Source organism: Drosophila arizonae, chromosome 5 (assembly GCF_054131065.1).
Source record: "Drosophila arizonae isolate 15081-1271.41 chromosome 5, UAZ_ARI_1.0, whole genome shotgun sequence".
Taxonomy (NCBI): Eukaryota; Metazoa; Arthropoda; class Insecta; order Diptera; family Drosophilidae; genus Drosophila; species Drosophila arizonae.
The window spans coordinates 12,888,814-12,901,307 of record NC_142925.1 but is presented as its reverse complement, the minus strand read 5'-3'; the positions used below and the strand labels follow the sequence as shown (position 1 = coordinate 12,901,307).

Below are 12,494 nucleotides of genomic sequence, written 5' to 3'. Positions count from 1 at the left end.
GAATTTGAATTACATAACGAAAGGCAATCTTTCGTTCAGTTCTTAATATATATATATATTAATACTTAAAACAATATTAGTTTTTTCAATTGAAACAATCGATTCATATAAATAGTTTTCTATATAACTATGTATATATATATATTGCTAGGCATATGGGCGCATCTTCTGCTAGATACTAAATTAATACATTATCTTTCAATATAAATAAGTTAATAATAAAGCTTGTTGGCCCTGTGAACATTAGACTGGAGCTGTACATCTGTCTATACATCTTGTTACATCATCTTCTGATGCACGTAGTGCTTGCAGTTCAGTTCAGCGCACTAGTTAGCCTTTTATCATCTCTATCTCTATCTGTGTGTGTGTCTGTGTGTCTGTGTTTGTGTTGGGTGTCGAGCTCGTTCTCTCGAGATCATCGTCATTAACGGACTTCAGTTCACGTCCCATATTCTCCACTTGCAGGGTGAGTCCGATCAAGCCGCCGCTCTTCACTTCGTTCAGTTTTGGTTCGGGAAGACAATTTTCATTGCCATCGGCGTCACGTTTGACGCGTATCGCCGGCTGTGCCGTCGTCGTCATCTGTTGCTCCTTCAGCTGCAGCAGCTCTCGCCGGATGGCCTCCACGTTGTCAGCATCGATTGATTTGTTGGCCGTCAGCTGAGCAGCTAAGACACTACTGTTGGCTCGTGCCTTGGTTGAATTGGCCAGCAGCGCCAAAGGCAGTGGCAGCCGTTGGGCCAGTGGCGGTGCATCGGCACTCGCATTCCGCAGCAGCTCGCCCGTTTTGTAAGAGAGCGGCTCAAAGACGCCAGCGTGCGCTTCCTGTTCCTCTCGCGCGTGAGCGTTCTCCGTCAGAATTTCCAGCAGTGAAGCGGGCTTCCGTTCCCTTAGCGTGTTGTTGACCTCTTGTTGTGGTTGCAGTTGCAGTTGTGGCTGCTGTTGAGGCTGTAGTTGAGGTTGTGGCTGCTGTTGAGGCTCTGGTTGCGGTTGTGGTTGAGGTTGTGGTTGTGGTTGTGGTTGCTGCTGTGGTTGAGCTGGAGGCTGTGCCTGTTGTTGTGGTTGAGCTGGAGGCAGTGCCTGTTGTTGTGGTTGCATTTGCTGCTCTAGCGGTGCCATCTGTGGCTTCTCTTCTCTTTTGATTTTGTCATCTTGCAGACGATTGGTTTCTTTGACCTGATTTAGGGCTTCAGCCAGTTCATTCAGAGCCAGAGGTTTCGGATTATTGGGGCTTTGATTGGCCAATTGATCGTTGAGCTTGTCGACGCTGCGCTCCAAAAGTTTCATTGTGTCTGCACTCTGTGGCTTTTGTTTGGCCAACTCCTCGTTTAGCTTGTCTACAGTGCGACCCAATCTCTCCATTTTCTCTCTCAGTTCTTTTTCTTGTTTTAGCAAATCGACTACCATTACTTTATCCTTTTGCTCTTCGGCCGTTATTTCTTCCTCCTTTTTGATGGCTGCTCCATCTATGGTCTGCTGTGCAGCTATGTTCATGGGGTGTGAAGCTTCCTCCTTCACGGGAGCCACACTCACTGGAACCACATCCTCTGCTCTTGTCGAGTTTTTCTTGAGAACTATTTTTGCATCTTTTGCAACTGCAACTGGTTGGGGCTCTTCTTTGGGCAGACTTTCAGACTTTTCTGGTGGGGCTTCGTTTTTCGAATCCATGCCATGGGATTCGTCAACAGGCAGTGGTGGCATCGGTGGATTATCGGAAACAGCGATCACAACGTTGGGCTTTTCGACAAGATTTATGTTATCTGCTGCCCGTACACGTTTGTTCTCTTCCAGTTTTCCTAATACTTCTTTGACTTCAGCCTCGTTGGTTTTCACTAAGCGTTTGATTACTTCGGAGTTTTGTATATTGGGAACCTCGACGGGTGGTGGGATATCGTTGGTTAACAATGGTGTAACCACTTGCACTGCATCGAACTGGGGACCAGAGCTCTGGGCATCGATGGCGTGCAGGTTGGCATACGTGCCCAGAATCATCAGGCAAAACCCGCTGACGAACACAAACTGTGCCAAGGTTCGTTCCGTGGAGTCCTTTCTAATGATCTGGCGAAAGCTCGACGCGGGGAACATTATGCATATGGCAACGCCTATTGTGGAGCCGACTAAGCCAATAATGAGCTCAACAGAGGGAATAATGAGCGCTACACAAAGCGAGAAGAAGACGATGAAGAGTGTTATCACTCGGAAGCGCTGCTCTGGTATATAATTGCTGCTCTCCATGTGACCCTGTTGGGATAGTATAGTAAGTATTTGGGGTATTCATATATATGCATTCACCTCACCTTTTTATACAGCAAGGAGTAAATGCTGGCTCTGCATGGAAATATGACCAGTGGAAAGCTGAATGCAATAGAAAGCACGAATCCAATTTTGATAATATCGCTGCCGAATGAAGGTGACAGATTTACCAAGATGTTACCTGCAATCGATAAGGTGTATAGTATATAGCCTTTAGAGGATCGTAAATATAAAGAATTTACCTGAGAAGCTATGCGTGCAGAAAGCCACATAGCCAAAGAAGCCGACAGCTATGTACACCAGTGTGCAAATCCACGTCGCATTGCGCACAATGCCATTCAATTTGTCCAGACTTTGGTTATTGATACTGCCGAAGACCTCAAAAAGTTGCCTGCAATTAAAGTGAGTTTAATTAAAAATAGAATTCAAGCTGATATCAAAATATAATTACATTTGGCAGGCCAAGGCCATGCTAAAGATAGGCAGGCATTGGAGCACACCTGCTGGCTCCCAGTAGACGACTTTCTCTGTCCAATCGTTGGCCACAATATGCGACTCGGACTCGAGCACAATCTTGAGCATGAGGCACACATAGAATCCAATGGAGGCAGTACAGACAGCCGACAAGCTGTCCACATTGCGCAGCATGCCCAGCGGCACAATGCAAAGGGCGGTGATAGCGAACATGACCAAGGTGCGTAAATGTTGGTACTCTGTGATCTCCAATCCTAAGAGCTTGGCCACAATCTGTGGTCCCAGATCGCCAACGACGACAAAGTACGTTATGCACGTGCCAATCAGATAACCGATGATGCAGAGTTCCGCCAGAAGTTTGCCGGATGTGCCGAAAGCGTGAAGACCAAGCATTTCGAAGCTTTTGCGACGTGTCAGCAATGAAGTTTTAATCAGATAGTGACAACAAATGCGTGTTATCCAATTGCTGAGTATGAGCAATACAATCGACAAGATAATTCCGCATTTCTGGAAGCAGAAAGGCATCGCCAAGATGCCGACACCTATTATGCTATTCGCAAGCGTCATAACATGGCCCGAATGCGAGAACATGATGCAATTCGCTTTCACCTCGGTTGGTTTGCTAATGAACAGAGCGAAGTTGCTAAATAAGTAGAAGAGCTAATTTTTTTTTGTTAGCTGCGAAACCAGGTATCTGTGTGCGTAGGCAAAACAATAGAAACAAAGAGATAGCTTCACACAACGCAGCGCTGGGGCAAACACACTTACATACCTGGGGGCCGATTGTTATCACAAGCAAAAGAAGGCGCCAGTTGTTCAAGCAGAAACAAATTATTGAAATCGAAGGCAGCTGGTGTTTGAATTTGGCTGGTTGACGAATAGTGTGACGAAACGCATTTAATACTATTTCATTTGAAAATTTCGCTGCGCAATTGTGCACATTTTACGTTTGTGGTACTCGGCTGTCTTTTAAAACATAATATTGGTAACGTCAGCATTGTTTGGGTTTCTGCTCGTCCAATTCTGCACAGCTGATACTGTTGTGGATGTGAGCGTGACGATATGATGTTATACGAGTAACGTTAATAGTGAAACCAATTTAAAAAGTATTTGTTACTTTGTTACCACATATTTATAATTCTATTAATTAAACTTAAGTTGAAATACTATAGTGAGGTATTTGATTATTGTAAATAATTTGTTAAGAGATTTCAAATATTTTACACGCTTAATTCTACAATTTTAGTTATAATAGAATAAGAATAATTGAACGCATCTCTGGTGTATGGCAATGTGACCAGACGGAATGGTAAAACAAAACTCTGGCATCTCCAATATTTTGAGTCCGGTGGCAACGCTGCTCGTCATGTTTCTTTCCGTTCCGTAGACTGCAATCGTCAAGATGGCCGATGTAATTTTTGTGCAAAAATCTAAAAAAATATTAAACATCCGTGTGCAGAATAGCAAAAGTTTATAATATTTACAATATCTGACGCGCTGCGCATGGTTGACAATATTATTTTAGAGTTTTGAGTAATACATTGTACGCAAAATTGACAGCAAAAAACTGTGCTAATAAATGCCAATTGTTTTTCTTTTTATTTTGACACAAACAGCAAGTTGATGAAACTCTTAAGAAGAAGCGTACCTTCAAGAAGTTCACCTACCGTGGTGTGGACTTGGACCAGCTGTTGGATATGCCCAAGTAAGTAACAGTATTCGGCATAAAGCGGCGTCTCAAAACTAACCTAACTGTTTATTCTGTCCCGTTCGTGTGCAGCAACCAGCTGGTGGAGCTGATGCACAGCCGCGCCCGCAGGCGTTTCTCCCGCGGTCTGAAGCGCAAGCCAATGGCCCTGATCAAGAAGCTGCGCAAGGCCAAGAAGGAGGCTCCCCCAAATGAGAAACCAGAGATCGTGAAGACTCATCTGAGGAACATGATCATTGTGCCCGAGATGACCGGCTCCATCATTGGCGTTTACAACGGCAAAGACTTCGGCCAGGTGAGCGACTGTTTTGAGGTTTACAACTGAATGAGATATCTAATTCTTTTTGTTCGAAACAGGTCGAAGTTAAGCCAGAAATGATTGGCCACTACTTGGGTGAATTCGCGTTGACCTACAAGCCTGTTAAGCACGGTCGTCCCGGTATTGGTGCCACCCACAGCTCACGTTTTATTCCCCTCAAGTAAGCGGCGATTCGTCTGCAGCAGAGTCTTCGGCTGCTTGTGTGGCCTGGGGCTGGTTTTTGGATTTTTACGCGTAATAAAGGAAACGTAATTTTTTAAGAACGTAATGTCGCCTTTCAATTACCATTGCCATTACCTATGCCCCAGATAGAGAGAGAGAGAGAGAGAGAGAGAGTAAACAGGAGTGTGTTAACAAATTTACGTTTAATATTTATTGGAACTTGCAAATTGTATATATAATGTATGGATTTATGTGTGGCTGAAGCTATCTTCGCTTTCGCGCGCTGTTGCTGTTGGTAACCACCACACGGTCGTAGGCCGTGTCCTTCATATTCGAGTTCGATTCACGTGCCCCATTGTATACCATCTGCCGTTGCGGATTACTGCTGGCCTGTAGATAACTTGGTTTCAGAGTGTCGTTCACGTCGGCCGATCCGTATGCGCTGTCTTTGACTTGAGAATCATTGTGGAAGTGATTAAAATAATTCGATTGCATTGCAGGAGGCACCGCTGCAGGTGCTACTGGATTAGACAGCACTGGGAGTTGCGCAAGCGATTGGAAGGCATTAGTCAAACCCGTAAAGGTCACCGTCTTGCTCTGATTAGTTTTGTTACCCATATTGCTACTGCCCCCCATGAAGAAGGCGCTGCCATTGGGCACCTGGCTGCTCTGCAGCGGCTGCAGGGGCGGCAGGCTCTGGTTATTGTTGTTAAAAGCGGTGTAGGAGTTGGCGTTGTCAATGGCCGGCATGCTGGCATACATGGCCGTTTGCAGCGAGTCGGATTTGGAGCGCTGGAGAATACTCTTGGTGGACGCCCGGGTGCCGACGCCAATGGAGTTCTTAGCAGGAGTGGAGGCGTGCACAACGTGCGGCTCATCGAGCGAGGTTAGTAGGTTGCTGCTCTGTGACTGGTTTAGAAAGCCGTCGACTTGGAGAAGTGCTGGCTGACCCTTACCTAGGCGGTTCAGCTCCATTTCCATAGAGTTGTAAATGGTCAGATTGCTGGCCAGCATGTCCTGCCTGGAGCCCAGGGTCAGCATGCTGTCCGCATTGTTGAGCGTCGATGTCGAGGCCAGGTTAACGGACTTGGACGAGTGCATGGCCATGCCCATTTCGCTGGGTCCCTGCTGCAGTGCGCCCGTGCGTGGATCGAAGTGCTTCTGTGTGGCATCTTTCAGTGTGCTCTTGATTTCCTTGGGCTTGTCCGGCTGCTGGGGCTGGCGTATGGAGGAGATGTGACCGGGCACTGGCTCACGCGAAACTGACGAAGATGGCGATGCCGAATTGGTCTCCTCGTTCTCCTCCTGCCATAGAGAAGACAATCATTGCGTGCAGGCGAGGATCATCGATGGTGGGCACTTACCTCATCCTCCTCTGTGATAATGGACGACTCTATCCAGTCTTTTATGCGATTCTTTTTCTGCATTCGATCGACATTGGTCTCGATGCCACAGTCAGCCAGTGTGTAGAGCAGGCGATTCTTCTCGTCGGGGCTGCTGTGAAAGGAATACATTGAGGGGCATAGCTCGTCTGTCTCGTACTCGGCCATCTCCTTCTCCGCCGTCTTGGCCAGCCAGCGATCGTCCATGAACTTGGTCAAATCGCCCAAGCTCTTTGGTCTGTTCGCGCTGCGTGGCTCCAGGAAACGTTTAAACATGCGCTGCGCACGTGATGTCAGCAGCTAGACAAAGAGAAAGGATAAACAAATGTTAACAGAGTTATTAGTAATCTCAAATGCCTGTGGATTACCTTAAAAAGTTTGGGTGTTCGCCGCAGCGGCATCATCATTATGCTGCCCTGCCACACCAGATAGCGCACATAGCGTGGATCCTCTGAGGATGCCTTTTGCCAGGGCAGACAGCCCGTCAGGCAGACGAATATAACGATGCCGAACTGCCAGACATCGTGACTGGGATCGGCCCTAGAATGCAAATATAAATATGATTAATTAGTATAGCCTATAAAATTTTCTTTCTGATTTAACTGACTTGTAGGTGCCTTCGGGCTTGACTTCTAATACTTCTGGGGGACTGTAGGGCAGCCATTCGTTGCGCCTTTCCACTACGGTACCAGTTTGATAGGACTCCCCGAAATCACAGAGCTTCACGCGTTGAAAGTCCGAGCGATATATGAGTACATTATCAAGTTTAATGTCGCGATGCACAATGTCTCTGTAAAAAGAGAGAGAGGGAGAGAGAGAGAGGATTTTCATTGGTATAATAAAAACAAGGAGCAAAGAAATACATGAGGACGAATAGCGAGAGTCACTCGAGCAGAGGAATACGTGAGGAGCGAGGAGTCTGGGAATACGTGCGGAGCATACGCAGAGTGACCAGCACAGAGGAGCGAGGAGTACAAGATAGAGCGTAGAGCACAAGAGAGTGAGCAACTCGGGAGCGAGGTGCAGAAAGAGTGAAGATCACAGGAATACCCGAGAGGCACAAGAAGAGTGATGAGTACCATAGGAGCGAACTGGAAGAGCGCCTACTAATCCAACTTCGCATGACGCTCTTATCCCCTATAAATACTTAGCACTACATAGTTCTCTCAAATGATTTAACATTAGTTATGATTAAATTAAAAGCAAATCAATTTTAAACATCGTAAATATAACTAGTAACAATAGCCTAAAGCTATAACTAATTAATACACTTCTGCTTATTATAGTATTAATAACTAATATTAACATCAAAGAAATATACACCATCCACCGAAGAAGAAGAAGAAGCGGAGCAATGCTGTGAAGAACCGACCTCCAAGCGATCCAGAATGCCACTGAAGAAATGCTGCAGCTGACTCCCTTTATATATATCAGAGAGTAGCCAAGATCAGACTTGGAGCCTGCTGTGAGTTCGTTTTTACACCCGAGCCCGAACACTCAATCAGGTGACCAATCAGAGCAGCTCTTACTGCTACGAGCATTCGAGTGTACTCTATACTAACTCTATACTAGCATGAAATGCTGCCTCACAGACACATGCATACTCTACCTGGTCAGCTCTCGTGCTCTTCTCATTTTCTCTATGGGAGTGCATGTTTGATACGTGATGATGTTAAATACTCAATCAATATTAATTGCTCGATCACATAGACAGACATAGAAACATACAGAGGGACAGACAAAAAGGCAGCCATACAGACAGGCATACAGACAGACATACAGAACGACAGACAGACATACGAACATGCAGACAGAAATACAAACATACAGACAGTCAGAATATATATAAATATGTTTTTACTAATACAATAAGTATTATATTTTTATATTAATATTATTTTAGAATATGTATATAAAACATATACATATGTATATAAAAACCTTAAAGTTTGTTATTCAATATTATTATACATAAAAATAAAATAATTATTAAGTTAATAAAAAGATGGCTTTATATCATAAATTTAATTATTATAAGCATTTAGCTCGCAATAGAATTTTTTTTTTTAACAATACGCACAACACACAATATTTAATTCCATATAATAATTTAAATATGCATATACAACTATAGTTTAAAAGGAATTCATACATCGGGATATATACTTACTTTGAATGCATGTAATCTATGGCGGAGGCCAATTGTTTAGCAATGCGCTTGCTGTACACCTCGCCCACACCTGTCTCGGTCACATTTGAAGTCAGGTCACCTGCAGAACAAATTCAAAATACCCTGTAAATACAGCTTAGCAAGCGGGCTAGTTGCATGCATACCCAGTGGTGCATATTCCTGGGTGAAGACGTAGAAGCCAGCCGTCTCAAAGGCCACGTCGTACGTGGTCACAATGTGCCGATGGACGCCCAGATGGAGTCCGTAATGAAACTCGCGATAGAAGTCGCGCAAGGTGACATACGGTTTGGGAACTGCCTTGAGCACCATTTCAGTCTGAGATCCGCGATGTTCCACCAGCAGTATTTTGCCAAACCAGCCCTCGCCCACAATTTGAATGATATCGAATTCATCCACCAGTTGGATCTGAGCGCAGCCAAAAATATTAAGAAATTAGTTTAGTTTGCCTTGCTTTGCTGCTTTGTTTGCATGTGCTTTGGGTTATAACAGATGTTTAGTACCTGCCCCAAATACTACAATAACTGCACCTCCATGACACGGTTCGATAATTGCCCAATACATACATATATATGGTATATACATATATATATATATATAAACATACATACATATATCGCAGTCGTGAGACCAGACATATTTAATGTTACTCTATTTTTGACATTCGCCGTTTGCTGCCCAATAAAATGAGTTCGTTTTCCTCTACTTTGCCTTCTGGCTCGGGCCGCGTTAACTATTAGCTGAGCGAAGAGATTTCTGGCCGTCTGCCAATCGAAACAAAATTCACAATTTATAGCCTAACCGAAGCTCGAATGCCCTATATAGGACAATTCAATTTGTGTGGAAATAAATCTTTCAATAAAAATAAATATAGAACTAAAAAAAAAAAAAAACTATGTCAAAATGCAAATCATAAATGAAAACAAATAAAAATCTAATATAAGTTTAATTATTTGCAATTTCAAATAATTATCAACAATTGTGTGCAAAGAAAATAAAACATAAGCCAAAACACGTGTCCTACATAATAAAGAGAAATTCTATTATATTTTGGTTTTCATTCGTTTTCAAATCCCATTCAAGCGTATTCAAAATATTTTGTATTATTTGAATTACTGCGAATGCAAAATGTTTCTCTTCGGCCAATGGATTGAGTCAATACATTTATATGTTGCCCTGTCTGATTATTCATTTATCAATCTTTCCGTCTGATTATTACGCTTCTCATACTTTGTTTTACGCAATTTTATTGCAGACTAATGAAAGCATAAGGAAGCTCAGACGCACAATGGTAGACAATATGTATAGAATAGATTTTATTGCATATATGCTGTATGTGTATAGGTATGTATATATAAATATATTGAAATTCTATATGTATGTGCTTAGTTGCTGTGATATCAATCAGTCATAAATTAAATTATGAACGAGATATTTTTTAATGTTTATTATGTATTATTATATTTAACAGATTGATAACCAGCAGGAATGTTGTCTTTAAACATTTTGTAAGCATTTCTGTTTTTTTTTTTTTTTAAGATTTCATATACATATACACACATATATAAATTTATATATATATTTTTTTTATATTTATATATATTATATATATTATTTATATATAAATTTTAGTTTTTTTTTTTTTTTTTTTTTTTTTTTTTTTCTAGGGATTATAGCAATTTCTAAAATGAATCAAGCTGTTCATGCTAAATCTCTTAAGTTAAACAATTCTATAATTAACAAAGCTGAACGATTCTCCTAAGCAAATCGATGCTGTAGATATGAAACATTAATCAGACTTTACTTAATATGTTTATATATAAATAAAATATAAATAATATATCCTCTTATAGCTGAGAAACTCTTGGATATGGGATAGCTATGTAATACATATGTATCATAACAATCTGAGCTAACTAATCTATCTATGAAAACTATCATGAAGTTGGGTTCAGCTCTTAAGCTTTGCGTTGAAAGTAAGTAAATGGTTGATAGATGATGAGAAACATATAGATAATAATTATTATATTAATCTAAGCTACACTATTATATAGTGATAGAGTTTTGATTAATAACTATTTATTTATTATTTATTCAATATCCAGCATAATTTTTCCAAAATCTTAAATTAATATATAGAAGGTATTATTTACAGAATTCAGAATATAATATATAGTAATATAGTGTACTATACGATTATCTTTTTAAGCTTGTATGTATGTAAAAATAAAATAAGCATTTAATTAGAATTTTAGCACAAAGGCATTCCACTGTCATTTAATATATTATTTAATACATATACTTATAAGAAAAAATACTAAAAAATCAGACATTAAAAAAATCGCATTTCGATGACTCTCCAGCTGCTTTTAACTACCTCATAAATATATTTGCCTTTGTGGGGGGCTTGTTTCTGCATAATTTCATTTGGAAATATTGGGCGAGCACATTTTAAACATTTACAACGAATTTGGCAATAGATTGTGATAGTCTAGTCTGTTCGTACATTACCTTTTCCAGTTCGAATTCACGAATTTTGTGTATATGCCCTCGTGGTCTCTTCGACATTGTGACTGCAGTTCGTTCACATGGGTTGTATTGGTTATTGTATTGCGAATGTTTTTGGAGTGTCCCGGTCGGATATATGTAGTTAGTGGACCATTAGTTTTTGCTGAGACTTGTATAGTAGACATACACTAGACAACAAAATAGAGAAACGATGCTCGAGTTAAATTTGCTTTTATTTGTTTGGTGCGCTTTTGGTTTTCCGTATTAACAGCCGCAGCAGCGCGTTGTAAATATTTATAGCGGCTGCACAAAGGCAATCAGAGTACATATAGACCAGCCCAAATATACATATATACACATATATATGTACATAAATTCATATACATATATGTATCTTTGTCGGCCTATTTGTATCTTTGTGCATGGGCTGAGCGTGTTTAAAAAAATGCAGAAGATAAATTTCTGGCGATGCTTTGGTTGTTCGGCACTTCCTGGAAAATCGGCGCCAAATTGCATTTTTTTATTAATTAATTACACTTAACAATATATTTACTTAAAGCTATGTATACTATATATAGTACACTTGTAGCTCACATTAGCTGCCAATCGGCTTAAGTTCAATGTTATTTCGTTGCTGATATATATAGTTTTAGCTGTTGTGCTATTGTTGTTGTAGTTGTTGTCAAACAAATATTTAATTGAACCGTCTACACGAACACACACGCACACATGCACTCACACACACTCGGCTCGGTCTCTTACAGTTGCAAATAGAAATGTATTTTGTTTAGTTGCCTAGGATTTTGGTTTTTGTGAAATTCGTCTCGTTTCTTTTCTATTCTTTTGCCTACACATTTGCATATTATCAACAGCGAAATTAAAAATAATGCTCGTTGCCTCTTATATAAAATAACATAAACCGACAGTTCAGCAAAACACACATACATATGCATAAATATACATGAATCTATATCATTTGTTAAGCATTTCATTCACTAGATCATCATTGATTAACTGTTATTGGGAACTTCATTTGAAATTGATGAAGTTTTCTTCTCTCTTGATCTTTTTATTGAGTAAGTTCGTTGCACGGATCACAATGCGTTTTCTTTTGCTTTCTTTGGTAGTCTTTCTTTTCAGTTCTGCATTTTCCGTGGCCGCATTCGATGAAAACCCGTTGCCAACTGCTCTCCGAGTCGCGACTCTCGCGGCTTTTGTCGCTGGCCAGCAAAATGTATTGAAAATGTTTAAAAAAAGACATTTTGTTTATGCCGTTTTCACTTGAATTCTAGGCGTGCGAGCATTTTCGAAATAATTTTCAGTTTTTTCGAAACATTCTTGAGCTTTGCGAGAGCAAAGCATTAATAGTAGTTCTCATGCCGCATTTATTGCTGCTCATGTATATATGTATGTGTTGATCGCTGATCGTTGATCTTTCACGACTTTTGATCAAATCGTAAATTGCACATACATAGGTAGACAAATATTTGTGTTTGCTTT

General features: G+C 40.9%; 3 protein-coding genes across 10 annotated transcripts; 1 reads left to right on the top strand and 2 right to left on the bottom strand.

Annotated features, from left to right (window-relative positions):
- Positions 1–108: 108 nt before the first annotated feature.
- On the bottom strand, positions 109–3,986 carry LOC108616393 (uncharacterized). Of its 4 annotated transcripts, none has more exons than XM_089469653.1 (5): positions 3,496–3,986; positions 2,705–3,421; positions 2,496–2,644; positions 2,298–2,434; positions 109–2,241 (listed from the first exon to the last, which is right to left on the bottom strand). In XM_089469653.1, the coding sequence occupies exons 2-5, from the start codon at positions 3,316–3,318 to the stop codon at positions 331–333; spliced, it is 2,811 nt and encodes a 936-aa protein (XP_089325779.1). In that variant the 5' UTR covers positions 3,319–3,421; positions 3,496–3,986; the 3' UTR covers positions 109–330. The 4 variants fall into 4 exon arrangements, with proteins under 4 accessions (XP_089325779.1, XP_089325778.1, XP_089325781.1 ...); XM_089469652.1 differs by having other exon boundaries at positions 3,500–3,986; XM_089469655.1 differs by having other exon boundaries at positions 2,705–3,387; positions 3,500–3,986.
- A 21-nt stretch (positions 3,987–4,007) lies between these two features.
- On the top strand, positions 4,008–5,022 carry RpS15 (ribosomal protein S15). The gene is made up of 4 exons (XM_018011553.2): positions 4,008–4,138; positions 4,344–4,432; positions 4,508–4,730; positions 4,793–5,022. The coding sequence occupies exons 1-4, from the start codon at positions 4,130–4,132 to the stop codon at positions 4,916–4,918; spliced, it is 447 nt and encodes a 148-aa protein (XP_017867042.1). The 5' UTR covers positions 4,008–4,129; the 3' UTR covers positions 4,919–5,022.
- A 78-nt stretch (positions 5,023–5,100) lies between these two features.
- Positions 5,101–12,335, bottom strand: LOC108616387 (serine/threonine-protein kinase meng-po). Of its 5 annotated transcripts, XM_018011550.2 has the most exons (9): positions 11,589–12,321; positions 10,998–11,182; positions 8,633–8,894; positions 8,469–8,568; positions 6,906–7,088; positions 6,667–6,838; positions 6,281–6,598; positions 5,873–6,221; positions 5,101–5,368 (listed from the first exon to the last, which is right to left on the bottom strand). In XM_018011550.2, the coding sequence occupies exons 2-9, from the start codon at positions 11,052–11,054 to the stop codon at positions 5,181–5,183; spliced, it is 1,629 nt and encodes a 542-aa protein (XP_017867039.2). In that variant the 5' UTR covers positions 11,055–11,182; positions 11,589–12,321; the 3' UTR covers positions 5,101–5,180. The 5 variants fall into 5 exon arrangements, with proteins under 5 accessions (XP_017867039.2, XP_089325790.1, XP_017867036.2 ...); XM_089469664.1 differs by having other exon boundaries at positions 5,101–6,221; positions 11,548–12,335; XM_018011547.2 differs by having other exon boundaries at positions 5,101–6,221; positions 11,589–12,335.
- Positions 12,336–12,494: the final 159 nt, after the last annotated feature.

Coding starts and splice junctions, on each gene's coding strand:
- LOC108616393 (XM_089469653.1), bottom strand. CDS start 3,318: ATGTTCTCGCATTCGGGCCATGTTATGACGCTTGCGAATAGCATAATA. Junction 2,645..2,704: donor ATGGCCTTGGCCTGCCAAAT/GTAATTATATTT, acceptor CTTTAATTGCAG/GCAACTTTTTGAGGTCTTCG. Junction 2,242..2,297: donor ACTCCTTGCTGTATAAAAAG/GTGAGGTGAATG, acceptor CTATCCCAACAG/GGTCACATGGAGAGCAGCAA.
- RpS15 (XM_018011553.2), top strand. Junction 4,433..4,507: donor CAGCTGTTGGATATGCCCAA/GTAAGTAACAGT, acceptor GTTCGTGTGCAG/CAACCAGCTGGTGGAGCTGA. Junction 4,731..4,792: donor ACGGCAAAGACTTCGGCCAG/GTGAGCGACTGT, acceptor TGTTCGAAACAG/GTCGAAGTTAAGCCAGAAAT.
- LOC108616387 (XM_089469664.1), bottom strand. CDS start 11,054: ATGTCGAAGAGACCACGAGGGCATATACACAAAATTCGTGAATTCGAA. Junction 8,895..10,997: donor GTGAATTCGAACTGGAAAAG/GTAATGTACGAA, acceptor GGCTGCGCTCAG/ATCCAACTGGTGGATGAATT. Junction 8,569..8,632: donor CCAGGAATATGCACCACTGG/GTATGCATGCAA, acceptor TTTGTTCTGCAG/GTGACCTGACTTCAAATGTG.